Genomic DNA, 27,076 nt, shown 5'->3' on the forward strand with positions numbered 1-27,076 from the left:
TATAATATTGTTGACTGCAGTCACCCCATGTATCCCCATGACATTTATCTTATGTCTAGAAGTTTGTATCTCTTGTACCTTCTCCCATTTTTCCCATTCCCCTGCCCCCCTCCCTGCCGGCATCTACCAGTCTGTTCTCTGCATTGATGAGTTTTACTTGTTTGGGTTTTTAGGTTCCACATACAACCAAAATCATACCATACTTGTCTTTCTCTTTCTGACTTGTTTCACCTAGTGTAATATTGTCACACCCATATTGTCCACCCATATCGTCACAAATGGCAAGATTTCATTCTTTTTTATGGCTGATATTCAACTGTATATATATGACATCTTTATCCATTCATCCATCAATGGACAATTGATTATTTCCATATTTTGGCTATTGTGAATAATGTTGCAGTGAACAAAAGGGTACATGTACCTTTTCAAATTAGTGTTTTCTTTTTTTCAGATAGATACCCAGAAGTGGGATTGCTGAATCATATGATAGTTCTATTTTTAGTTTTTTGAGAATATCCGTATAGAAGAGACTCTTAGGAAGCATATTTGGAAGGAGAAAGTTATCAAGACTTCTTTTCTGGGCATGTTAATTCAGAGATGCCTGCTGAATACCCAAGTAAAGATGTCTGTTAAGCAGGTGGATATAGGAGTTTGGAGATGAGGAAAGCAGCTAGGTATGAGGATATAAATTGGCCAGAGTATAGAAGATAATTAAAGTATGCAGCCAGATAAGAACACCCAGGGAGTTGAGCACAAAAATAAAAGAAGTCCTAAAACTTTGCAACATTTAGAGGTCAGCAACAGAAGCAGAGCCAACAAAAAAGACGTGAAGGAATGGTCAGTAAGGCAAGAGGAAAACCAGGTTTTGGTGTCCTCAAATACAAGTGAAGAAGCTTCAAGAAGAGAGTGTTCTCTTAATTGAAGGCTGCAGAGAAGTACTCCTAAGATGAGGACTGAGCAGTGACTGCTGCATTTAGGAATGTGAGGTTGCTAGTGATCCCAATGCAGTTTCTTGGAACATTGGAGACAAAAAGCACGAATGGAGTGTGTAAATGGGTATTAGTCAGCTGGACACTTAAACCACAAGGGCGCTCTTATACCTTCAGCCTTCATCAAGATAATTTTTTTTTAAAAGACAGTTCTTTTCCTAAGTGAACTTCTGATGTTCTCTGTAAAGTGAATAGTACAATGGTCCAGAGCATAGGCTTTGGAAACAAGAACAGGCCTTGGTTGCATCTCAGCCCTGCTTTGTGACCTCAGGCAGGAACTTTAGTTTTTTTTATCTGTAAATTGGAAATAATATCAGTCTCTCATAGTGGATGTAAAGAATAAATGAAATAGAAAGCATCAGTGGGGGGGGGGGGTGAAATAGGTGATGGGGTTTAAGGAGTGCACTTGCTGTGAGGAGCACTGAGCAATATATGGAATTGATTGTTGAATCATATTCAACACCTGAAACTAATAGAACACTGTATGCTAACTATACTGGAGTTAAAATTTAAAAAATCTTAAAAAAAAAGGAATATAAAGCATCTAGAATAATGCCTAGAAATAAGTGCTATTATTGACATTAATTTTGTTAGAGGGACAAATTTATTAAATTACATGTATTTACAGTGATCTCTTCCCCTAGTTTCTAAGAAGAGTGGCTCCTGAGGAAGAGCTCTTAATTTTTCTAAGAAAGTATATTGTTTTTCTATTGCTGCCTAACAAATTAGTATAACCTCTTGGGCTTAAGATAATCCTATTATCATCTTACAGTTTTGTGGGTCAGGAGTTCAGAAATGGAGTAGCTGGGTTCTCTGCTCACAAGAGTCTCACAAGGCTGAAATCAAGGGGCCAGCCAGGGCTGTGGTTTCATCTGAAGCTCAGGGTCATCTTTCAACCTTGTTGGTTGTTGGCAGACACAGTTTCTTTGCGGTTGTAGGACTGAGGTCCCTGTTTTGTTTTTGCTGACTATGTGGGTGTTTGAGTAAATGAGCTGAGTGGACAGGAGGTGTAGGATAGCTAAAATTGAGGTTTCAGAGGTTATACAGATACTGGTAATGTAGTCTGGGCTGAACTGGTAACTGGGACAAGGTGAAGGAAAAGTTTGCCCAAAATGAGGTCAAGAACTGAGAGGCCGGGTGTCAGTGTACTTTACTTGAAGTCTGAAGTCAACAAGAATAACAACAGAAGCCACTGTACAGATTAAAGGGAACAAAGTGCTAAAAATCTTCAATGAGTGAAAAGGAGTACTAGGGAGACAGTGGATTCATACCCCAGGGAGAGTGATATAAGCTCCTCCAAGCCCTGTACTTCAGATGAGCCGGGATTTTTAAATGAAGAGGGACGAGGAAGGCACTGAGGCATGAGGAGGATGCCTGTCTACACATTCTCTCCTCCCCCACTGGACTCTGGTCTCATGGTGGATAGAAGCTAAAACAGTCATCTCTTGAGAAAGCTGCAGAAGCAGTGACCTCAAGGAGAAGCCTACCCTGCATTAGAGAAAAGAAGTGAGGGAGAATGAATTTGGTCTCTTTAATAAAGCCTTTTATAGTTATTTTGTCTTATATTCAGGTAAGACACCTTCTGTTTTGTACCAGGAAAACTGCACTGTTCTGTTTCACTCACACTCCTTATGCTCAGGCCATTCTACCTCGTGAGCATCTTTTGTTTTCATTTCTCTCTTCAATTCTCTTACTGACTTTCTCAAATCTGGATTTCCTAGAAACGGTCCTAATGAAGATCAGCACCATTTAAAATGAGTGCTCCTAGACAATCTCATTTCTTGCCCTTGTAACCACAACTGTAACTCCTTTCGCTTCTATTCTTGCACCAGCTGGCAAGTCAGAAAGCAGCCCGAGGATAGTAGGCATTAGGGGAGGCAAAGAAGGCAAGAGAGACGTAATTTTCTTCATTATTACAGTTTAGCCACGGGATAGCTCAGTTGCCCCTGCCCCTCCCTGAGTCACTCTCCCTGGCGCCTGCATTCTTTCTTCCTCTTGAGTCAGCCTTAGGGGTCTTCTCCGTGGCCCATTCGCACTGTTTTTCTCCTCTAAAACCCTCAGCCCCGAAAATACCATTGCTTTGATGATTTATTCAATAGCTGAGAGCAGACGATTTGCAGAATTTCCCCTCAAATGCAAACCTCAGTTGCTTGGTGGATGTAGGACACCTGCAAATGAAGTCAACGCAGAGGACAAACTAAGCTTGTGCTAGTGCAGAGAGAAATGATCAAAGAGCACAGGTTATATATGACATTCCCTCTACCCTGTACTATGGTGTGGCTTCAGACAAATCACTAACCTCTCTGAGCTTCAGTTTCTTCATCTGTAAAATGAGGTTAATACTATATAACTTATGTGGTTTTAAGGTTAAGTGAAGTAATGCATGTAAAGCAACAGTGTCTGGCTCTTGGTAAATAATAAATAATATTCCATCACCCATCCACCTTCTCTCTGAGCTCCCATCTGATCCACCTCTGCTCATGTAATCTGCAAAGTTTTGGTGTCATCTTTAACTTGCTATTCATTGCTTTGATCTAATTAGTAAATATTACTTCCTCCAGGAAGTATTAAATAGTCTTCACTTCAAGCTTGGCTTACGATAAACATATAGATTATGGTTACTTGTGGTGTGATTTATTTTAACACTTTCTTTACTATCCTTTCTAATGCATCAAAGACAGAATTTCAGAGTTTATTTTTAGTTTGCTTGTGAACCCATATTTTATAAGCATTTCTCTCCATTTGTAGTGGCTCTTCCTTGAATTCTGCAATATTCTAAGTAAGATCTCACTTAGAGCCATAAGGTCCTGCAGGGCCTTGTCTAGTCTGTTTTTCTCACTCTGGATTGCCTGTGTTCCAGCTAAGCCACCCTCTGCACAATCTCCCCCAACCCACGCCCCGCCCATGCCAGGCCTCTCCTCTAGACAAGATGGTGCACCTAAACCCCTGCCCTCGGTGCAAACCTGACTTAGAAACAGCAAGTACCTCCACTCGGATGACGACTGTCCTACTCAAGCTGATCGGTGGGTTACCCACATTCAGTACACTCCCTAGGGATAGGGTTCTGTTGGTTTTGAATCCAAGCTTCACTTCAAAATTTTAGACTTCATCGCCCTGTCTGCCCACTGAATATAATACTTGAAATTCTGCAGCCTCAGTGAAAGTTTTGGAATTGTGTGTTTTACAGGTTTCTGCAGCACTGAAACAAGGCCAAATTACTCCAACAGAGCTCTGTCAAAAATGTCTCTCCCTTATCAAGAAGACCAAGTTTCTAAATGCGTACATTACTGTATCAGAAGAGGTAGCCTTAAAGCAAGCTGAAGAATCGGAGAAAAGATACAAGAAAGGTAAATGACTGTGAATTACACTTAATTGGCATATCCCTAGGGAAAGAATTTAATTGAATGTAGCAGTCTCCGTTTGGCAAGTGAGGCTTTAAACATAAAACATACCCTTATTTAAAGAACTAGAAAGAAAGAAGGAAGGAAAGGAAGGAAGGAGAAAAGAAAGAAAGAAAAGAAAAGAAAGAAAGAAAGAAAGAAAGAGAAAGAGAAAAAAGAAAGAAAGAAAGAAAGGAAAGAAAGAAAGAAAGAAAACGAAAGAACGAACTTGCCATGAGGTATAATAAAAATAGGGTGATGGGTATGATGTTTTCTAATGCCCACCTGTAATAATTTCTAACATCAATTTGATTTATGAAGAAGTATCTTTACCAAAAACTAATAGTTATTGTAATAACTAGTATTAACGTTTCTTTGTATTCTGAACTGGATACAGCACCTGATCTTTTGGATTTTTACTGCAGGTCATTCACTTGGGGATTTAGATGGAATTCCTATTGCAGTAAAAGACAACTTTAGCACATCAGGCATTGAGACAACATGTGCATCAAACATGCTGAAAGGTAAAGTTTAATTTACCAGAGCATTAATAATTTTATAAAACTATTTTTTCAGTTTAAATTAAAGATAAGATACTAAAGCACCCAGGTATTCTCAGACTAATTATATCTGCAAAAGAAGTACTTAGGCTAGAATATTTTTACTATGGGCTCTTTTGGAATGCAAAATTATTCCTTAGAGGTAGGCCACCTTAATGGATGTATCCTATTTAGGATGCTTTAGAAATCCTACTTAGGAAGATTTCATGACTGACCACCACACACACACTCAGTGCCCTCTGACACCCACTTATCAACATCACAGGACTGGTGGGCAGGGAGTGACTCTCATCGCTCCTTTTTTGAGGGTGGTGTGAGGATTTGCTTCTATTGTCTAGTTGATTTTTGTTTCCCGACTGCTCCCATCTTTTATATCACTATACTTACCTGAGTATAGTGATGCTTAGTTTTATTCTTTGCAGTTTAGTAGGTCAAAAGGAAACCCATTTCGCAAGATTTCTGGATCCTAGAAGGAAAAAGACATGGCCAAAGCTTATCCAGAGTGCTACATACTGAAAGGAAATCTATTAGGAATATGCCCCAGGTTCTTCTGATAGGTAGATTGTTAATTGACTTGAAATACACACAGATGAAATTTTAATTGAGAATAAAGATCTATTTCTTACTGGAAATAGATAAAAAAATTACTGTGGGATATAGCATTACAAGTACAATGAGCAAAATAATGATGTGTTCTTAGTTTCAAATGCATTGGGTACATCTCTATCACTCAATATTGTGTAGTACTAACTGTTAAAAGTCAATATTTTTAGATGATAAATAATAGTGAATATGCCAACTGTCTTTGGAAAACATAACAATTAGTAGTAGAAAAAATAAAATTAACTTTTGGAAGAAAGGCCTACCTATTACTCAAATTAGGAATAATTAACACATGTCAATATGAATAGCTTAGTTGTAGTTTAAAATCTTGTTTTTTGCATGAGATTTACATGTTCACTGTTTTCTCTCCTATAGTAAGAATAACTGAAATTTTTTTCAGGTTATGTACCACCTTATAATGCTACAGTAGTTCAGAAGTTGTTGGATCAGGGAGCTGTCCTGATGGGAAAAACAAATTTAGATGAGTTTGCAATGGGGTAAGTAAAATTAAAATTTTCTTCTCTTATATTTCTTTCATCATTGTCTTTAATTTCCTTAAATGTAGATACCAAAAAGCAGTGCGGTGATTTCTTGAGGACTCTAATGTCAGTTCTCAGTCCCTCTGTGAGAGTATATTCGATTGCTTAATAGGTATATGGTCAGATCTCATTTTGGTTTTTGTTTGCATTGCCCTGATGACTAATGATGTTAAACATCATGTGTTTATTTTGCTACCCATATATCTTCTTTGGTGAAGTATTTATTCAAATCTTTTACTCATTTTTTTTTTTTTCCACTTATGTTGTTTGTCTTAGTGAGCTCTAAGAGCTCTTTTATATATTCTGGATTCAAGTCCATTGTCAGGTAATTTGCAAATATTTTCTCCAGGTCTCCTTACATTCTCTGAACATTCCTTTCAAAGAGTGAAAATTCCTAATTTTAATGAAGTCCCTTTCATCTTTTTTCTTCTATGATTAATGCTTTTTGTGTCTTTTTTTTTTTTTTTTTTGCTTTTTGTGTCTTAACGAAGAAATTTTTACCCACCCAACCCATAGTCACAAAGATTTTCCTCCTAGAAGTTTTATAGTTCTTATAGTTAGACTTATGATCCATTTAAGTTAATTTTCTTGTATAAGGTGTGAATAAAGCCAAGGTTCATTTATTTGCATGTGTGTCCAATAGTTCTAGCATTTCTTGTAAGAAAAAAAATTATTCTCTCCTCATTAAATTACCTTGGTTCCTTTGTCAAAAATCAGTTGGATATATATGTATAGGTCTCTTTCTGGATTCTGTTCTGTTCTGTGTATCTCTATTTACTTTAATAACATGATATCCTGATTCCTGTAGATTTATAGTAAGCCTTGAAATTAGGTAGTGAGAGTTCGTTCTTTTACTTTGTTTTTCTTTTTAAAAATTATTTTACATTTGCTAGGTCCTTTGCATTCCCATATAAGTTTAGACTGAGCTTGCTGAAGGACGCCTAGGTAGCTCAGCGGTTGAGCGTCTGCCTTTGGCTCAGGGTGTGATGCCGGAGTCCAGGATCAAGTCCTGCATCTGGCTTCTTGCAGGGAGCTTGTTTATGTTCTGGCTATGTTTCTGCGCCTCTCTCTCTCTCTCTCTCTCTCTCTCTCTCTGTCTCATTCATGAATGAATGAATGGATAAATAAATAAATCTTAAGTAAATGAGGTTGCTGATTTCTATAAAGAAGCTTGATGAGATTTTGATTATGATTGTGTTGAATTTATAGATCAAGTGGGGAAGATTTGACATTTTAATATGTGTCTTCTGTTCCATGAATACTTTATCTTTCTATTTAGATTTTGTTTACTTTTTCTCAGTATTTTTACGATTTTTCTGCATATAAATCTTATATGTAATTTGTTTGATTTATTCCCAAATATTTGTTTGGTCTTTTTTAATTTTCTTTATTTGAAAGAAAGAGAGAGAGAGAGAGAGAGAGAGCGTGAGAGCGGGGTGGGGCGGAGGGAGGGGCAGAGGGAGAGGGAGAACCAGACTCTCCACCAAGCAGGAAGCCCAGACGACTGGGGCTCTATCCCAGAATCCTGGGATCATGACCTCAGCCAAAGGCAGATGCTTAACCAACTGAGCCACCCAGGTACCCCCTCCCCACATCCCGCCAGGTATTTCAGTGTTTTAATGCTATATAAAATGGTATTTTTTTCAATGTTTGTTTATTGTTGGTATATAGTATGTAGTATATTGATAGTTCTAATTGATTTTTCTATATTGCTCTTAATATCCCATGATCTTGCTAAGTACTCTTTTATCAGTTCTAGTTTATTTTTTCAGATTCTTTATATATATATTTTACATAGATGATCATGTAGTCTACAAATAAAGACACTGTTATTTCTCTTTCTTACTGTGTTGGTTAGCACTTCAGTACAATACTGAGTAGAAGTAATAACAGATATCCTTGCCTTGTTCTTATTTTGGGGGGAAAGCATTCAGTGTTTCACCAAAAATGCTTTCTATTTTCCCTTTTATAACACTTGTCACATTTGTAACATTTGCTTGGTCTATGCCCTCTGTTTCATAGAAGCAGAATCTTTGACTTTATTTTATGGTGCTGTCTCTTGATACCCAGTAAATATATGTAGAACGAATTAATCCATTGGAGTAAACTCGAACATAGGTTATTAGGACATTGCCTTGAACAGCTGATCAAAATGAACATCATCAGTGAGGGTAAGTGGACATCATGTACCACTAGATGTGATTCCTTGAGGACACACCATCACCTATACAATATTCAGCTGAGAATGTGAAACCTGAAATTAATAGCAAGAAAACAAAAGATAAGTCTGAAATGAGAAACATTCTATTAAAATATGAATATCATAAAAAGGAAAGCCTGTGAAAATATTCTAGGTTAAAAGAGCCTAAGGAAAGCAAAACCTAAAACTTATAGAAGAAAACATAGGAGAAAATCTTTGTGACCGTGAGTTAGGCAAAGATTTCTTAAATGGGAATCATAAAGTACAACCCACAAAATAAAAAGCTGATAGATTGGACTTCACTAAAATTAAGAATTTTTCTACTTTAAAATACACTATTAAGAAACGAAAAACGACCCACAGCCTAGGAGAAAATCTTTTTTTTTTTTTTTTTTTTTTATAAATTAATTTTTATTGGTGTTCAATTTACCAACATACAGAATAACACCCAGTGCTCATCCCGTCAAGTGTCCCCCTCCGTGCCCGTCACCCATTCACCCCCACCCCCCGCCCTCCTCCCCTTCCACCACCCCTAGTTCATTTCCCAGAGTTAGAAGTCTTTATGTTCTGTGTCCCTTTCTGATATCTCCCACACATTTCTTCTCCTAGGAGAAAATCTTTGCAAAACATGTATCTGAGAAAGAACTGGCATCTAGTATGTATATATATACTTACCCAACTCAAAAATAAGAAAACACCTTAATCTTTTTTAAATGGGTAAAATATGTGAGCAGATATTTCATCAAAGAAGATGTAAAGTTGGCAATAAACACATGAAAATATGCTGAACATGGTTAGTCATTCAGGAAATGCAAGTTAAAATCACAAGAAGAAATATACACTGTTAGAATGCCTTAAAAATGACAAAACAAGTGCTGACAAGGACAGAGCATCTGGATTTCTCATACAATGTTGGTAGGAAATGCAAACTGGTATAGCCATTTTGAAAAATAGTTTTTCAGTTTTTTTTTTTTCTAAAGATTTCATTTATTTATTCATGAGAGACATAGAAAGATAGGCAGAGGAAGAAGCAGGCTTCATGCAGGGAACCCAGGGTGGGACTTGATCCCAGGACTACAGGACCACACCCTGAGCCGAAAGCAGACGCTCAACCGCTGAGCCACCCAGGCATCCCAGCTTTTTCAGTTTCTTGTTAACATCATATGATCCAGCAATCTCAGTCCTGCATATTTGTCTAAGAGATGAAGACTTATATTTACACAAAAGCAATGGCTAGGGTCTTTTAGTACAATATTTTGTGGCTTTATTTATAACTGCCAAATACTGGAAATAACTCAAAGTCCATTGGCTGGTGAATGATTTAAAAAGAACAAAAAGAAAAAAAAAAAAAAAGAACAAAAAGAGACTAAAGAGACGATGATAATTAAATGCAATACTTGACTCGAGACTCCATCCTGTACTGGGAGGGGATAAAATGCTATAAAGGACATTATTTGATCAGCTGGCCAAACTGGATTACATAGATTAGATAAAAGTATTACATGGATATGAAGTCTACCGAGATTGATAACTGTACTGTGACTGCATGAGGGAAGACCCTTAGTGTTAGGAAATGCATACTGAATACATACTAAAATATTTAGGGGTAAAGGTCCATGATATACTTAATTTACCCTTAGGTGGTTCAAGAAAAAAAGTATTTGTATATGTTACAGACATACACAGAGCACACAAATGGTAGAACAAATTAAGTGATTTGTTAACAATAGGTGAATCTGCGTAAAGGGTATAAAGTTCTTTTCATATTATTTTAATTTGTGCAATTTACCTGTAAGATTGTAATTATTTCAAAACTTTTAAACTAAGTTATTATTCAACTTATGCTTGTCTCAAAACATCTGATTAATAGAGGGAATCCTTCAGAGAACTTCTTGTTAACTCTTTGTTTATGACACTCTTCAACTGGAAGACCTTGATTTACAAGGGAAATAAGTCATCATAAGCTGAATTGGATGATCAACTGGGATAAAAATCTTTTTTCTTAACAGGCTAGTTTTCTCTGCTTTCTCCCACATGATCTCACCTCCCATCTTCCACCTCCTCAACCATCTAATTGATGAAGGCTACATCTAAGCAGGCTCCTTGCCTTTTCCAATTCAAGTTCCAGTGGATTATACAGTGTTAGAAGCAAATAATCAGGAGGTGAAATTTTCATCGAAAATGAAAGTTTCATTAAGATATCTTGCTTCACTTCATCTCAGATCTGGAAGCACAGATGGTGTATTTGGACCAGTTAAAAACCCCTGGAGTTATTCAAAACAATATAGAGAAAAGACGAAGCACAAGGCCCATGGTGAGAATGAGGATTCAAATTGGCTTATAACTGGAGGAAGCTCAGGAGGGAGTGCGGCGGCAGTAGCAACGTTTACATGCTTTGCGTAAGAAGCTTTTTTCTGTTTGTCCTGTAAAGCCCAACCAAATATAAATAGTCATAAACCAGGCTCAGTATCCAACAATAGAGTAGTTCATACCGTGCTATTTTTGTTTCTTTTTAGTTATTTGTGCTCGGTGGTACATCAAAATTATATCTTATAAATACACTCAACTGTACAGTGTGTTTATTGTGTATTTTCTACATTTAACTTGAAGATAATCTTGAAACTCTCCCTCTGTAGTATCTGCTTTTCTTAAAAACATGATTTTATGGATCTTGCAGAATAAACCAGTTAGCATAATTGAATTTCATTTTTAAAATAATTTATTTGGGTATCCGTTCACCAACTGTACTAATATTAAAGAACTAATATACCATGGCTTTAGTTGAGTGCTGCTGAGCTGTTAATGATGGTTTATCCTTCAGCTAAATCAGGACTTTTGTTTAAAAAAAAAAAAGGTAAAAAAGAAAAAAATGCTCCTGATAATTATCAATAGGATATTTAAAATAGTGTTTTTGTAAATCTGTGACTAAAAATGTATATCACTGAGTAAAGTTTTCAAGTTTGTTAGGAGCTGACTTGTTCAATTGTCCTGTTTGTATTTGGGAAGAATCCATCCATCATGCTTTATGTTTTAAGTCCCATTTGTAAAACATTTCTTAACCACCTAAAGAAGAGTAAATAAATACCACTTTTATTTATTTTCTCAGTTTCAGTATAAAATTGAATGTGTTTCTTTAGTAGTACTGTGTGTGTGTGTATTTTATTTCTCCTTAATTATCCGCTGAAACTAAGCTCTTTTCACAAACATTGCAACCAATAAATTATTTATATTTTTTAGAGCTATGGAGATTTAGATTCTTCAGGGGTTTTCTTGGGTTTTGTTTTGTTTTGTTTTGTTTTTTAGTTTCTCTGAAATCTTATTTACAAGTAAAACCATTTCATTTTATCTCTGTGGAATTTTATAGCATTGCATTAATATTAATGAGAGTTCTGACAAGTTAGGACTGCAAGATTAGGTGCTTTTTTTTCTATCCTCATCACCCTACTTAATGTTCATCTTTCTGAATGTACTTTGAGAAGATGGCATTTTGACACATAATTCCTATGGAAATGTAGATTTTACTTTTACACAGCCGTCAGTGAATTCTAATAAGAAAATGTGTCCTTTTAGAGACCGTGAAAGCAACAAGCTGATTTGTAGCTTATATGGACTTGGTAAGAAAAACAATCTAATTTGCATTTACTGTAGCGCTGAAGGGCCATGTGACCAGTAGGAGCCTTGTTCAGTCCGAAGCTTTATTCTGAGTGGAGTCAAGAGAAGCACAGACCCAAAGTAACTCCAGATTGAATGGGTCCCAAACTATCAAGTTCTGCCTTGCTTTTCCCCCCTTTGATTTATTTTATAATATTTTTAAAAACAGAAAGGTTCCTGGAGTATTATGCAGCCACTAAAAGGAATGAGCTGGAGTGCTTTGTAGCGTCAGGGAAAGACCTCAAAGATACACCATTAAGTGGAAAATGAGCTGCCGAATACTATGTACAGTATGACCTGCTTTCTGTTAAAAGTAATAATTACATAGGTATATATTTTGGTTGCATGGAAATGTCTGGATGAGTATATCAAAACTGATAAACAGGATTTTTAGGGAGGCAGTGATTATAAGAGAAATCTTAAAAAAATAAATAAATAAAAATAAAAAAAATAATATATATATATGAGAAATCTCACTTTATACATCTTATACTTATGAAATATTTTAAATTTTATAATTGGCACATACACTTTTCTAATCAGAAAAACCTTTTTTCTCTGAAACAAAGTTTAAAAAATTTTAATTATGGTAAAACGTACATAACCTAAAATTTAGCATCTTAAGCATTTTTGAGTGTACAGTTCAGTGTTAAATACATTCACATTGTTGTGCAGCCAATCTCCAGAACTTGGTTCATTTTCAGAACTGAAACTCAGTACCCTTTAAACAACAGCTTCCCATTTGCCTGTCCTCTCAGCCCCTGGCAAACACTTTTACTTTATGTCTCTATGAACTTGAAGACTCTAGGTACATAGAGTAAAAATTATTCAGTATTTGTGCTTTTATAACTGACCTATTTCAAAATGTCCCTAAGATTAGGTTTTGGTTTTGTGTTTAATAAAAATATACACTCTATAGGTAAGTGAGCAAAGAAATGGGCACTTCATAGTTGGGTAATGCAAATACAAATAAATGTGAAAAATTATTCAAAAATCTACATTAACAAAGCTTTCTGGTTATTCAGATTAACCAGATTTTCAGAACTGCTAGTCCTCAGTGATGATAATGAAACATAAGACCAAATCTGATTCACTGCAGTTGGAAATATAAATTGGCAGAGCCTCTCTGACAAGTCATTTGACAATAAAGATTAAGAACTTAGAATAACAGGCAGACCCTGTGGCTCATTAACTCTACTTCTTGGAAGCCAGCCTAAAAAATAATCAGACATATGGGCAAAGATTTATGTTTAAAGGTGTTTATTACAAAGTAATTTATTAGGCAGTTATTATCCTATTTGGCAACAACATAAATGTTTAAATAAATTAAAGTACATTTCTATCCATGATTCTAAATGAGGTAATGGAAGGTTCTGTGTATGAATTTCTGGGGGAGGTATGTTTAGTTTGTAAAAGCATACTGTAAAACTGCCATTAAAGGAAGGTATAAGGTATTTGTATCTATAGGAAGATGAGCTTTAAAATCCTGGGATCGCCAATTGATATGATGGAATATTATACATATTTTAAATTTTCAGTAATTTTGATGACCTAGCAAAAGACTCATGATAAGCAAAAAAGAGATGGAAACGTATAATTACAGAATGACCTGAACCATGAAGAAAACTGCACTTTTTTAAAAGTCTTGAAATTAATATGCCAAAATGTTAACAGTGTTTGTCTAAGGCAGTAGAATATTTTGTTACGTTTTTACACTTTTTCTGTATTTTCAGAGTTCTCTGAAACAAGCATGTCTTTTGTATAACCAGGGGGAAATAAACTTTAAAATTATACACTTAACAATAGATTCCCAATATAATTGGAGGATGTCATTCTTCTAAAGAAAATTCCATTTACATTCCAGGGCTTTAGGATCAGATACAGGAGGATCGACCAGAAATCCAGCTGCCCACTGTGGGGTTGTTGGTTTCAAACCAAGCTATGGCTTAGTTTCTCGTCATGGTCTCATTCCCCTGGTGAATTCAATGGATGTGCCAGGAATCTTAACCAGATGTGTGGATGATGCAGCAATTGTGTTGGGTATTTATATGATTCCATAGAGTTTCAAAACATTATAAATTTCACTGTAAAACAATGTGTCTGTTATTCATAAGTATTTTTCCTTACAGGTATGCTAGCTGGGCATGACCCCAAAGATTCTACCACAGTTCAAGATCCTGTTAAACCATTTACACTTACCAGTTTGACAGATGTGAGCAAACTATGTATAGGAATCCCAAAGGTAACTCTTCCCTTTTATTACTTTACAGAAATACTATCAAGTCAAATCTCAGAAAGTAGTAAGGTTTAAATTTGGTAATCATTGTGCAGATGTAAAATACAGCAGGTGACTATAATTAATAATACCCTATTACATATTTGAAAGTTATTAAGAGAGTAGATTTTTTTAAAGATTTTATTTATTTATTCATGAGATACGCAGAGGGAGAAGCAGGCTCCCCACGGGGAACCCGATGTGGGACTCGATCCTGAGACTCCAGGATCATACCCTGAGCCGAAGGCAGATGCTCAACCACTGAGCTACCCAGGCATCCCAAGAGAGTAGATCTTAAAATTTTTATCACAAGGAAAAAAACCTGTAACTGTGTATAGTGATTGATGTTAACTTAGACTTACTGTGGTGATCATTTCTTAATATATACAAATATTGAATCACATATTGAAACTATCATAATGTTGTATGTCAGTTATACCTCAATAAAAAAAATTAAATGATCATGTTAATTAGGGGTCTGTGTACTTTTTCTGTAAAGGGCCAGTTGGTAAATATTTTAGGCTTTGTGGGTCAGTATCTTTATTGTAACTATTTAACTCTGCCACTGTATTGTGAAAGCAGACCATGGACCATATGTAAATGAAAGAATGTGGCTGTGCTCTAGTAAAACTTTATTTTCAAAAATAACTAGGAAGTTGTATCTGGGTGGTAGACCACAATCTGCTAATCCTGGATGTAACAACCGAGCTTAGGGCCATACCTTGCATAGTAAAGGTTTAATACATGACATGTTACCTTCTTTACTACCATTATTAGTATTACTACTGCATTTATTACTATAGTAACTGAGTAATCATTTATGAAAGTAAATATGTTAAAGTACTGACCTTTAAAAAATTTTTAAGTTTTAAGTTTAGCAGTAAGTTTTTGGATAATTTTTTGTTGTGGGACGCTGTTCTATGTATTATAAGATGTTTAGCAGAATCATTGGTCTTTACCCTTAGAGATAGTACCCCCACCACAGCACCACCCCGCAAACAAAAATGTCTGCAGACATTACCCAATGTCCCCTGGTTGAGAGAAGAAGGATAAAATTGCCCCCATTTGAGACCATTGCTATAGAGAAATACTTTCTTTAAAATTTTCAGTTAAGATAATAGATGTGCCTTCTTTTAAGGATTTAAAGAGAGCACAGGTTGTAGAAAGAGACCTATTTTAGAACCCCAGATCCTCTACTTACCTGCTATGTAACTTTAGGAAAGTTACTTGTCTAGTCTCAGTATTTTTCATTAATAAAATAAAGGATAATACATGCATCATGGAATTGTTAGAAGAATTAAGTTAGGAGGCATCTGGGTGGCTCAGTCAGTTAAGCATCCAGTTCTTGATCTCAGCCCAGGTCTTGATCTCAGGGTTGTGAGTGCAAGACCCATGTTGGGCTCCAGCGTGGAGCCCACTTGAAAAAAAAAAGTTCAGTCTGAGATTCCTTATAAAAAAGTTTCTGCAAAAGCATTAAGTGAGAGGACCTTTGAAAAGCATCTAGCATAATGAACATTTAACAAATATGGATTCTTCAGCCAGTTCTCTAATCTTTAATATTGTTGTATCCAGCTCATAAATAACTGGTACAGTGATAGTCATGCCATAAACACTCTTGAGTTAGTTCAATGTTTCTAGCTACCTACTAGCAATTTAATCAGATTTTCTAATGTATTGCCAAACGTCCTAAAGTATGTATTTTTTAAGTACATAGTTTTATAAAACCATCTGTACAGATGTTCTAATTTCTGTATCTTGACTTTTTCCAATAAGGAATATATTACGCCAGAACTATCAAGTGAAGTGCAATCTCTTTGGTCCAAAGCTGCTAACCTCTTTGAGTCTGAGGGGGCCAAAGTAATTGAAGTGTCCCTGCCCCATACCAGTTACTCAATTGTCTGCTACCATGTATTGTGTACATCAGAAGTGGCATCAAATATGGCAAGATTTGATGGGCTAGAATATGGTAAGATGGCTGTGTTTGGGATTTTTAAGGTAGTTATCTTAAACATTTGGAAGTTTTACTTATTAGTGACAAAAAAATTATCCCCCGAGTGTTAATGATTTAGACAAGTAAACCAGTGAATCCTCTTACCTTTGTCATTTAGCCTTCTGTTTACACTGTTCATCATAAACATCTCTGTATGTTTGGTTCCCCTATCTGAACTGTGAATATTACAGGAGCAGTATCTTATCTTTGTATTCTCAATCTGTCAAATATAGTGCCTGGCGTATGGTAGGAGCTCAACAGATATTTGGATGGATGGAGATGGTGAAGGATAGATGGATGGATGAGGGCATGAACAAATGAAGTTTCCCTTTTGGTTATTTTCTTCTTTCTCCTTGATTCCTGGCAGATAAAGAAAAGGAGCCACTAAGGATAGTCTTCCAGAATTTTAGTATTGGTCACAAATGTGAATCTATGCTTGCTTTTCAGTGAAAACTTTACTTCCTTTTCAAATAACGTTTACCTCTTTTTTGTTTTTAGGTCATAGGTGTGACATTGATGTGTCTACTGAAGCCATGTATGCTGCAACCAGGCGAGAAGGGTTTAATGATGTGGTGAGAGGAAGAATTCTCTCAGGAAATTTTTTCTTATTGAAAGAGTAAGTAATTAATTTAGGGGGTTTCCCCATATTTGAAAACTCAAAAGTACATTAGTAGCATGTCTTTCAAGTCTTATAAGTTGGGATATTTGCTAAAGAAGCAAAATCCTTATGATTTTAATTAGAAATCATAATTAAAGTCCTGATTATAGCACTTCTAGTGTCTGGTTATTCAGATGCAAAAAAAAAATTGACACTCTTGACAAATGATTAGTACAAAACTAAGTAGGAAGCCCTGAAGAATTTTAGCCTCATTAAATGTCCCCTGACTATAATTGCAACATTGGCTTATTGTTGTTAGAGACTTAAGCAGAAAGTTACGTTGGTGTATCTTGAAAAATTTAGTAAATCAATTTAGTCTTCCCCTACATTATGTATCTGTTTACTCCAAGAAAGAAATCTAAATTATTAGGACTCCTACTTAAATTGTCGTCAGTATAAGTTTTTTCATCATCTTGTGAATAGGATTCATCTTGCATACCTCCAAGTCTGTCTAAAAGGACATGAGAGGTGTGAAGAGGCAAGAATGAGTGTTGTAATGAATAGCTTCATGGAGTTTTTCTACATTCCCTAAGGACAGAAAGCATTTTGTTCATCTGTGTATCCCTTCAGGGCTAATATTTAGGATTACTTTTTCCCAAATTCTTTGAACAGCCATAATGAAAAACAGTATGGAGGTTCATCAAAAAATTTAAAAATAGAACTACCATATCTAATCCAGCAATCCTACTTTTCAGAATATATCTAAAGGAAATGAAATCACTACCTCAGAGCATTATTCACAATAGTTGAGACATGAAAACAACTTAAGTGTCCATTATCAGATGAGTGGATTAAGAAAAAAATGTGCATACATATACAATGAAATATTAACCATAAAAAAGAAGGAAAATTTGCCATATGTGACAACATGGGTGAATGCTAAAGTCATTATCCTAAATGAAATAAGTCAGATAAAGACAAGTACTATATGATCTCACTTAGACGTGGAATCTAAAAAAGCCAAACTCAAAGAAACAGAAGGAATGGTGGTTGCCTGGGTCTAGGGGAGATACGGAGATGTTGGTCAAAGGATATAAACTTGAAGTGATAAGATGAATAACTTTTAGGGATGTAATATATATCACAGCATGATTACTATAGTTAACAGTACTGTGTTATATATTTGAAAACTGCTAAGAGAGTAGATCTTAAATGTTCTCACCACAAAAATATTGTAATTATGTAAGGTGATAGATGTGTTAATTAACTCTATGGTGGTAATCATTTCACAATATATACGTATATCCAATTATATTGTACACCTTAAAGTTACACAATTTTATATGTCGATTATATTTTAGTAAAGCTGGAAAACAAAAAACCTAAAAATATTTGATTATGTTTCATATTAAAAGACTCTTCTCCTGTAAATCAAAACTATAATGCAATATTACCTCACACTTGTCAGAATGGCTAAAACCAAAACACAAGAAACAACAGATATTGGTGATGTGGAGAAAAAGGAACACCCCTGCAATGTTGGTAGGAATGCAAACTGGTACAGCTATTCTAGAAAACAGTATGGAGGTTCCTCAAAAAGTTAAAAATAGAACTATCCAGCAGTCACACAACTAGGGATTTACCCAAAGAATACAAAAACATTAGTTCAAAAGGATACATGCATCCCTGTGTTTATAGCAGCATTATTTACAATAGCCAAGAAATGGAACCAGCCCAAGTGTCCATCAATTGATGAATGGGTAAGGAAAACATAGTGTATGAATATACAGTGGAATATCACTCAGCCATAAAAAAAGAGTGAAATCTTCCCATCTGCAATGACATGGATGGAACTAAGAGTATAATGCTATGTGAAAGAAGTCAGACAGAGAAAGACAAATACCATATGATTTCACTCATATGTGGAATTTACGAAACAAAACAAAGGAGCAAAGGGTGGTGGGTGAGAGAGAGAGAGCCAAACCAAGAAACAAACTCTGCATTATAGAGAACAAACTGATGGATACCAGAGAGGAGGAGGGTGGGGGATGGGTTAAATAAGTGATGAGGATTAAGAGTGTACTTCTCATGAAGAGCACCAGGTGATGTGTGTAATTATTGAATCACTATATTGTATTGTACACTATATTGTACATATGGTAATTAATGGAATTAACTTAAAAAATAAAAATAAAAAAAAAAGACTCTTCTATATTGACCAGTTGATTGTAATGATTTTTGGAACAGGAAAAGAAAATGAAATGTTGCCAATGGGTTTTCTAAGCAAAGACTTAGTAAGTGGAAAATGTTACATTTGCCAAATATATCTGACTAGAATCAAGTTGTATATCTCAGGGCACAAGTTAATAGAGTGTATAGGTCACTGGTAACAGCATATAAAGAAACTGAAGGAGAGGAGTCTGAGAGCTTCTTCCAAGGTCAACAGTTGGGGGTATTGACAAAAGGAAGTGAGAATTTCTGTTGATATCCCTATCTTCTGAGTCAGGGAACTTAAAGTCAGTTTTGTTTGGAGGGATTTTGTTTGCTTGTTCATTTGTTTTGTGAGGGTTTAATAGTAGACATGAGTGATAGGAAAAATGAAATTTGTGTATACTTTTTTTTTAATCTTAAAAAGTCAATTTATGTGCCAGGAACTATATCAACTCCTGAATTTTTTTTTCTTCATGTGGTACCTCAGTTTACAATTTTGTCATTCTTCTATTACCTTTTGTTCAAAAACCACAAGTTTATTGAATTAGGAATCCACAGTTTATTTTTAATGAACATAATTATTTTTTTTATTTTAAAAGATTTTATTTATTTACTCATGAAAGACACAGAGAGAGAGGCAGAGACACAGGCAGAGGGAGAAGGCAGGCTCCATGCAGGGAACCCAATGTGGGACTCGATCCTGGGACCCCAGAATCATGCCCTGAGCCAAAGGCAGACGCCCAACCTCTGAGCCACCCAGGAGTCCCTGAACATAATTATTTATGTTTGAGCCACATTTAAATCTGATTTTTACTATTTGTCTTCAATTTGTCCTATCCGTTCTTTCTTTTAACCTCTTTTCGTGCCACCTTTTATTTTTTCTTTAATTAATAACTTTTCTCTTAAAGAGATTTAAAACAAGAAAAAAAAGTCATTTATTATTTGCCTAAATATTTACTATTTCTGGTGCATTTTATTCCTTTGTATAGATCCAAATATCCATCTGGTGTAATTTTCTTGCTGCCTAAAGAACTTTAATATTTCTTGTAGTACAATCCTGCTGGCAATGAATTCTTTCAGTTTTTGTTTATAGGCAAAAGTCTTTATTTTATCTTTAATTTTGTTAGATATTTTCTCTGGGTATAAAATTCTAGATTGATAGTTTTTCCTCTTAATACCTTAAAGATCTTGTCTGTGTCTCCTGACTTGCATAGTTTCTGAGAAGTCTATTGTTATTCCTATCTTTGTTCTTTTGTGTATAACATGTCTTCCACCCCCACCCCCCAGCTGATTTTAAGATTTTATCCTTTGTTTTCAGGACCTTGTCTGTTATGTGTCTTAGTGTGATTTTCTGCATATTTCTTCTTGCTTATGGGTTTGTTGAGCTCCATAGATCTGAGATTATAGTTCTAATCAAATTTGGAAAAGTTTTGACCATTGTTTCTTACAATATTTTTTCTGACCTCCTCCCTCTGGGACTCCCTTCATATGTATGTTAATCTGCTTGATGTTGTCCCACAGCATACTGATGGCTCCATCCTGGGTTTTTTCTTTCTTTCTTTCTTTCTTTCTTTCTTTCTTTCTTTCTTTCTTTCTTTCTTTCTTTCTTTCTTTCTTTCTTTGTCTTTTTCTCTGTGCCTGCTTTTGGATAGTTTCTATTACTATCTTCAGAATCGCTGATCCTCTGCTGTGTCACCTGCTATTAGCCCAGTCAGTGTTGTTTTTATTTCATATTTTGTATTTTTCATTCCTGGGCAAGTAGGTCTTCTGGTCTCTTCAATTTCTTTATGATATCATGTTTTCTACTACCTTCTTGAACATATGGAAGATATTTACAGTAGCTGTTTTAATGTTCTTATCTGCTTAATTCCCACATTTCTATTGTTTCTGGATGTCTTTTTTTTTTTTTAAAGATTTTATTGATTTATTCATAGACACAGAGAGAGGAGCAGAGACACAGACAGAGGGAGAAGCAGGCTCCATGCAGGGAGCCCGATGCGGGACTTGATCCCAGGTCTCCAGGATCACACCCCAGGCTGCAGGTGGCACCAAACCTCTGCGCCACAGGGGCTGCCCTCTGGATGTCTTTATATTGATTACTTTTTACCCCCTAGTTATGGTTATATTTTCTGGGGGTTTTTTTGCATGGCTGGGCATTGTGACATTTACATTGTCATTTGTTGGGTTCTTGTATTTCTTTAAGCAGGGTTGGGCTTTGTTCTGGGATGCAGTCAAGTTGCTTAGAAGCTGTTGGATCTTTTCAAGGCTTCCTTTTAAAAAGGCTTTTTGCAGACGAGTCCAAAAGGGCCTTTAGGTTCATTTAACTCAACTCTACTTTAGGCAGTACCCTTGAAGAATTCCGCCAGATGTCTCATGTATTATGAAGTCTTTCCACTTTGGCTGTTAGGAACACACACTATGGCTAGTCCTATATGAGCTCTTGCAATTGTTTGACTTTTCAGTGATTCTTTCCCCGCCTTGAGAATTTCTTCTTCTATGTGCATGGATCAGCACTCAGCCAAAGACCTAAGGGATCACTCTGCAGATCTCTTGAGGTCTCTTTTTTTTTTTTTAATTTTATTTATTTATTTATTTATTTATTTATTTATTTATTTATTTATGATAGTCGCACACAGAGAGAGAGAGGCAGAGACACAGGCAGAGGGAGAAGCAGGCTCCATGCACCGGGAGCCCGATGTGGGATTCGATCCTGGGTCTCCAGGATCATGCCTCAGGCCAAAGGCAGGTGCCAAACCGCTGCGCCACCCAGGGATCCCTTGAGGTCTCTTTATGCTCTTTTCTCCTCTCCAGTATTCTGCCCTGCAAATTCCAGTTGTCTTTGCCTCCCTGAACTTCCAGTTTTGGTCTCTAACATCTTGAGAACTGCCCCCCCCTGAAAACTATGCTTAAGTTCCAAGAGTCTGGGCTGAGGCCTGAAACTGCCTCCAGGCATGATGCTGGGGAAATTAAAGGGCTCACTTATTTGCTTCCCTTCTCTTAGAACTCCCTCTCTTGAATGCCTGTTGTGTAATATCTGAAAATGATTGCTTTATTTTGCCTAGTTTTTTCGGCAGAATAAAGCAGGGTAAATTACTATGGGTAAATACTAGGCTATATATATATATATATATATAGCAGGTAAATCCCATCCCTATTGCTCTATCATTAATGGAAGCAAAAGTTCTGTTTTTGAACCATATTTAGGAAGAAATTTAATAAAAAATTTTTGCTTCATTAGAATAAAATTGAGGTTTGGGAAATGCTGTTACTGACATCATTTAAAACATCAAATGTTACTGTTGTATAACTTATAGGAGATACCTGCATTTTTCTTTCTATAGACCCTGTGATTAAATGACAATAAAGACATTTGATATATCTCAGGACACCTGGGTGTCTCAGTGGTTGAGCATCTGCCTTTGGCTCAGGTCATGATCCTGGGGGCCTGGGATGGAGTCCCACATCAGGCTCACCCTCAATCGCAGGGAGCCTGTTTCTCCCTCTGCTTACATCTCTGCCTCTGTCTATGTCTCATGAATAAATAAATAAAATCTTTTTAAAAAAAGACATTTGATATTTCTGTAGGATTCTTTTAAGGTAAGAAAAGCTAGCACATTTTAATCTTTATTATATTTGGTCCTCAGTAAGACTGGAGTAGTTACGTCCATTTTTACAAGTGAGGAAATTGTATCCACTTCAGAAAGATCTAAAGCATGCTTTCTTTTTCCCTTTCTTTGCATCATTGACTTATAGTTACTTTTATAGGTGGCTAATTCCTCAGTCTTTTCAGTAAAGTAAGCATCTTTTCTTGAATTTCACATTTCCATTCCTGGGGTATGCCTATCCATAAAATGCAAAATTGCAAGCACTGCATACTTTCTCTAGTTTCTGTTTCCAGAGTCTGTTTCCTAGTGTCTAATTATGATGGCATATTAGAATTTTGCAAAACTTCAGAATCCTTAAAATAACGAGTTACCATAATACTACAGATGAAATAAAACATTATAATAGAAGGAGGATTAGAATAAGCCTCCAAAGACCTGGTTCTGGTCTTTCCTTTATCACTGCCAGTCTTTGTAACCTTTGGAAAGTCATTTAATTGCTTTGCACTTGATTTTTTTCACCTAAAAATAAATGGTCTGGTTAATGATACCCCTTGAAGTGGAAGATATCCACTTTTTTAATGATATCACTATTACGTGATTATATGTATAGGATTGTATCAGCAGTGAATTCTGATTAAGCTCCTGATATAAAAATTTCTAGAATAACAGCACAGTTGAACAAAAATCATTCATATGTGTTGTCAGGAATCTTAGTGGTGCCTACTTTTAAGGGTCAAGAAGCTAATCATTCTTTAACAAGCCATATGCGTGAAATTGATTCAAAGACATAAGAAAAATCCTTAAAATATCATCTATTTTTCCACAGAAACTATGAGAACTATTTCATTAAGGCTCAGAAAGTGAGGCGACTCATTGCTAATGATTTTGTGAATGTTTTTAACTCTGGAGTGGATGTCTTGCTGACTCCCACCACCTTAAGTGAGGCTGTACCATACCAAGAGTTCATTAAAGAAGACAACAGAACACGAAGCGCCCAGGATGATATTTTTACACAAGCTGTAAATATGGCAGGTAAGGATCCCTCTGGCTTTTTTTCAAATTTTTAAATAGGCACCCTGGCCTTCAACTGAGGTTCTAGCTAGATTGTTGCCTGAAGGCAACAGCTTGTTCTTCTGGAATGCTTATGAATCTGTGTATGTATGTGCGTGTGTGGTATGTGCACATGCTTAGGCATGCATGCACTTGCAGTCACCATGCACACACATACTCAATCTACTTAATAGCATAATTTTAACTTTTATTTTGGAAAATTTCAAACCTACAGAAAAGTTGAAAGAATAGTATAATGAATACCAATATGCCCTTTGCCTGGATTCATTCATTTTGCCTTATTATCTGCGTTCTCCTTCCTCTCTTTCTCTGTACATGTACACACAGACACACACACTTTTTTAACTGAATAATTTGAATGATTCAGCATCATGGTACTTCACCCCTAAATACTTCAGCATAAATCTAAAAACAATGACATTCTCCCACATAACCAAAATTCCATTATCACACCAAGGAAAACTAACCATGAATATTATAATATTGTAAATATAGCCCATATTTAAGTTTTCTCAATTGTACCAAAAATGTCTTTCATAAAATTGTTTTTTCCCCTAACATGTTACATTTGTTTATGATTTTTTTTTTTTAATTTAGAACAGTTCTCCAGTTCTCTGCTTTGAGTTTTTGTTTTTGTTTTGTTTTTTAACACATCAGACTGCTTTGTAATTTGTGTTTCGGTCATCAAACATAATATAGAAAACTGGAGGAGAAGGAAAGCCTATTGTATTTCCCTATACTTTGTTTACTATGTTTATTTCTTCCCAGCATCTGAAGATTCTTTGTTTTATCATATACTTTCTGTTTAAATTCCTTTAGCCATTTTTTTGAGGGTTAACCAGTTGTTAACCAGTTTTCTTAAGTTTCTTTCAAAGAATGCTTGATTTCCTTTCATGTTTAAAGGTTTTGTTCACTGGATACAGGATTTTGACTTGACATTTCTTTAGCACTTAAAAAAAAAATGTTATGCTACTTTCTTTGGCCTGTATAGTTTCCTTCTTCTTCTTTTTTTTTTTTTTTTGCCTGTATAGTTTCTGATAAGAAATCACCCACCTTTTAAAATTTTTATTTAAAAAAAATAAAAATAAAAAAATAAAATTTTTATTTTAATTGACAATGACTTTTTTTAAATTAAATTTAATTCTTTTTATTGGAGTTCAATTTGCCAAAATATAGCATATCACCCAGTGCTCATCCCGTCAAGTGCCCCCCTCAGTGCCTGTCACCCAGTCACCCCAACCCCCTGCCCACCTCCCTTTCCACTACCCCTTGTTCGTTTCCCAGAGTTAGGAGTCTCTCATGTTGTGGACAATGACTTTTTTGAAGAGCCTAGTGCACTTGCCCCATTGGATGTCCCATCCATAACCTGGATTTGTTAGATTGCTTCCTCATGATTGTGTTGAGTCAGATATTTTTAGCAGAAATACTACATACTCTTCATGTCAGGAAATAGTTAATGTCAGTTTGTTCTACTTTCAGAAACTAAGTTGATCCCTTGGTTAAGGAAGTACTGCCAGGTATTTTCCGAGTAAAGATACATTTTTCCTTTCATCAATTATAACCAATAGATGAGGCAATACCTTGAGATTGTGTGAATATCATATTTGCCAAAAATCTTGAACCCAGTTTTAGAACTTTTGGTGATTCTTGCCTGAATTATTTCCTAGAGAATTACAAAATGCTGATTTTCTGTCATTATTTCTACATATATTAGCTAGCAGTCTTCTCTAAAGACAGCTTCATTTTTTTTAATTCAACGTATAATAAATAGTTACTATAATTATTGGTTTTGATGGTCAAATTGTCCTAAATTTGGTCAATAAGAGCTCTTTCAAGTTGCACATATCATTTAGCCCTATCCCTATTAATTTCTTTTTTTTTTTTAATTTTAGGTATTTATTCATGAGAAACACAGAGAGAGAAGCAGAGACATAGGCAGAGGGGGAAGCAGGCTCCCCACAGGGAGTCCAATGCGGGACTCCATCCACAGACCTGGGTCACGCCCTGAGCCAAAAGCAGATGCTCAACCACTGAGCCACCTAGGCATCCCTTTACCCCTATTAATTTCTAAAAACTTCCTTATTTTATGGCATAATAAGATATCCCAGAGTCTTGTACTTTCTCTGCCCCAAACCTGGAATTAAAACTGAGCTACCATATCTTATCTAACATATTGGCGAACATTTGAAAGTTCAACGACATGCTCACTTGGTAAGGCTGTAGGGAGAAAACGTTTTGCTGATGGGAGTTCAAAATAGTACACCTTTTTTGGAGAGGAATTTGGCAATATATAATTACATATGCATTAATCTTTTAATGAAGCAATCCCTATTCATCTGAGAGACTTTCAATACCAAAAAGCATGGGATGCCTAGGGGGCTCAGTCAGTTAAACATCTGACTCCTGATTTTGGCTCAGGTCATGATCTCATGGGTGATGTGATAAGCCCTGTGCCAAGCTCCACGCTCCACAGGAAGTCTGCTTGAAATTCTCTCCCTCTCCTCTTCCCCTGCTCACTCTCTCTCTCTCTCAAATAAATTGTTAAAAAAAAAAAAAAAAGGAATACATAAAACACATAGACAAGGAAATTCACCTGGGTATATTGTGAGATAGCTCAGTACTGAAAACAGCCTAAATGTCCAACCATAGAAAAATGGGTGAATAAATCATGGTACAAACCACATAATGGAATGCTATGCAGCTATAAAAATGGAATGAAGAAAGTCTCTGTGAGCTGATACACAGTGATATCCAAGATACATTGTTAAGTGAGCGAAAGGAAGGTACAAAAGCATGCATATTATACAATTTTTGTTCCTTTTTGAACCTTATCTGTCTTGTACCTACTAGCGCTGGAAAGCAGAAGTCTCCCCTTCTTAGGATGGAGAATTAATCAACTAATAGTTGTCTTTCTTTTCTTCAGGATTGCCAGCAGTGAGCGTCCCTATGGCCCTCTCAAACCAAGGATTGCCAGTAGGACTGCAGTTTATTGGACGTGCATTTCATGACCAGCAGCTTCTTACAGTTGCCAAGTGGTTTGAAAAACAAGTACAGTTTCCTGTTACTCAGCTTCAAGAACTAATGGATGATTGTTCATCAGTCTTTGAAATTGAAAAGTTAGCTGCTGTTTCTCTAAAACAGTAGTGATAAATATAGCATGCAAATTAAAATAAAGATTTTATATTCTAGAGAAGTCAGATGATCTTGCTAAATTCCTATAATTTGGTTCATTGTCAACACAATCATTCCTTGGGATCACTTTTTATAACGCTTGTGATATAGTTAATTAATAAGTCACCTGTCAGCATTTATTAAGTATCCACTAAGTGTAAAGTACAGGATTTTTCCATTAATACAAGATACATGTTCCTGAAAAATGATGCATTTTGCAAAAATGTTCA

At 35.8% G+C, this 27,076-nt stretch overlaps 1 protein-coding gene across 2 annotated transcripts in view; it reads left to right on the forward strand.

Annotated features, from left to right (window-relative positions):
- Window positions 1–26,868, forward strand: part of QRSL1 (glutaminyl-tRNA amidotransferase subunit QRSL1) — a 30,661-nt gene extending 3,793 nt beyond the window's left edge. The window contains exons 2-11 of one of the 2 annotated variants that reach the window (XM_055329592.1): window positions 4,180–4,339; window positions 4,798–4,896; window positions 5,936–6,032; window positions 10,497–10,673; window positions 13,790–13,965; window positions 14,055–14,167; window positions 15,974–16,166; window positions 16,689–16,806; window positions 23,431–23,636; window positions 26,599–26,868. In XM_055329592.1, coding sequence (XP_055185567.1) covers window positions 4,180–4,339; window positions 4,798–4,896; window positions 5,936–6,032; window positions 10,497–10,673; window positions 13,790–13,965; window positions 14,055–14,167; window positions 15,974–16,166; window positions 16,689–16,806; window positions 23,431–23,636; window positions 26,599–26,819 — 1,560 coding nt within the window. In that variant the 3' untranslated portion in view covers window positions 26,820–26,868. The remainder of the gene's footprint in view (window positions 1–4,179; window positions 4,340–4,797; window positions 4,897–5,935; window positions 6,033–10,496; window positions 10,674–13,789; window positions 13,966–14,054; window positions 14,168–15,973; window positions 16,167–16,688; window positions 16,807–23,430; window positions 23,637–26,598) is intronic. The other variant, XM_055329593.1, reaches the window with a different exon arrangement.
- Window positions 26,869–27,076: the final 208 nt, after the last annotated feature.

This window comes from Nyctereutes procyonoides, unplaced genomic scaffold (genome assembly GCF_905146905.1).
Source record: "Nyctereutes procyonoides isolate TBG_1078 unplaced genomic scaffold, NYPRO_anot_genome, whole genome shotgun sequence".
Lineage (NCBI taxonomy): Eukaryota > Metazoa > Chordata > Mammalia > Carnivora > Canidae > Nyctereutes > Nyctereutes procyonoides.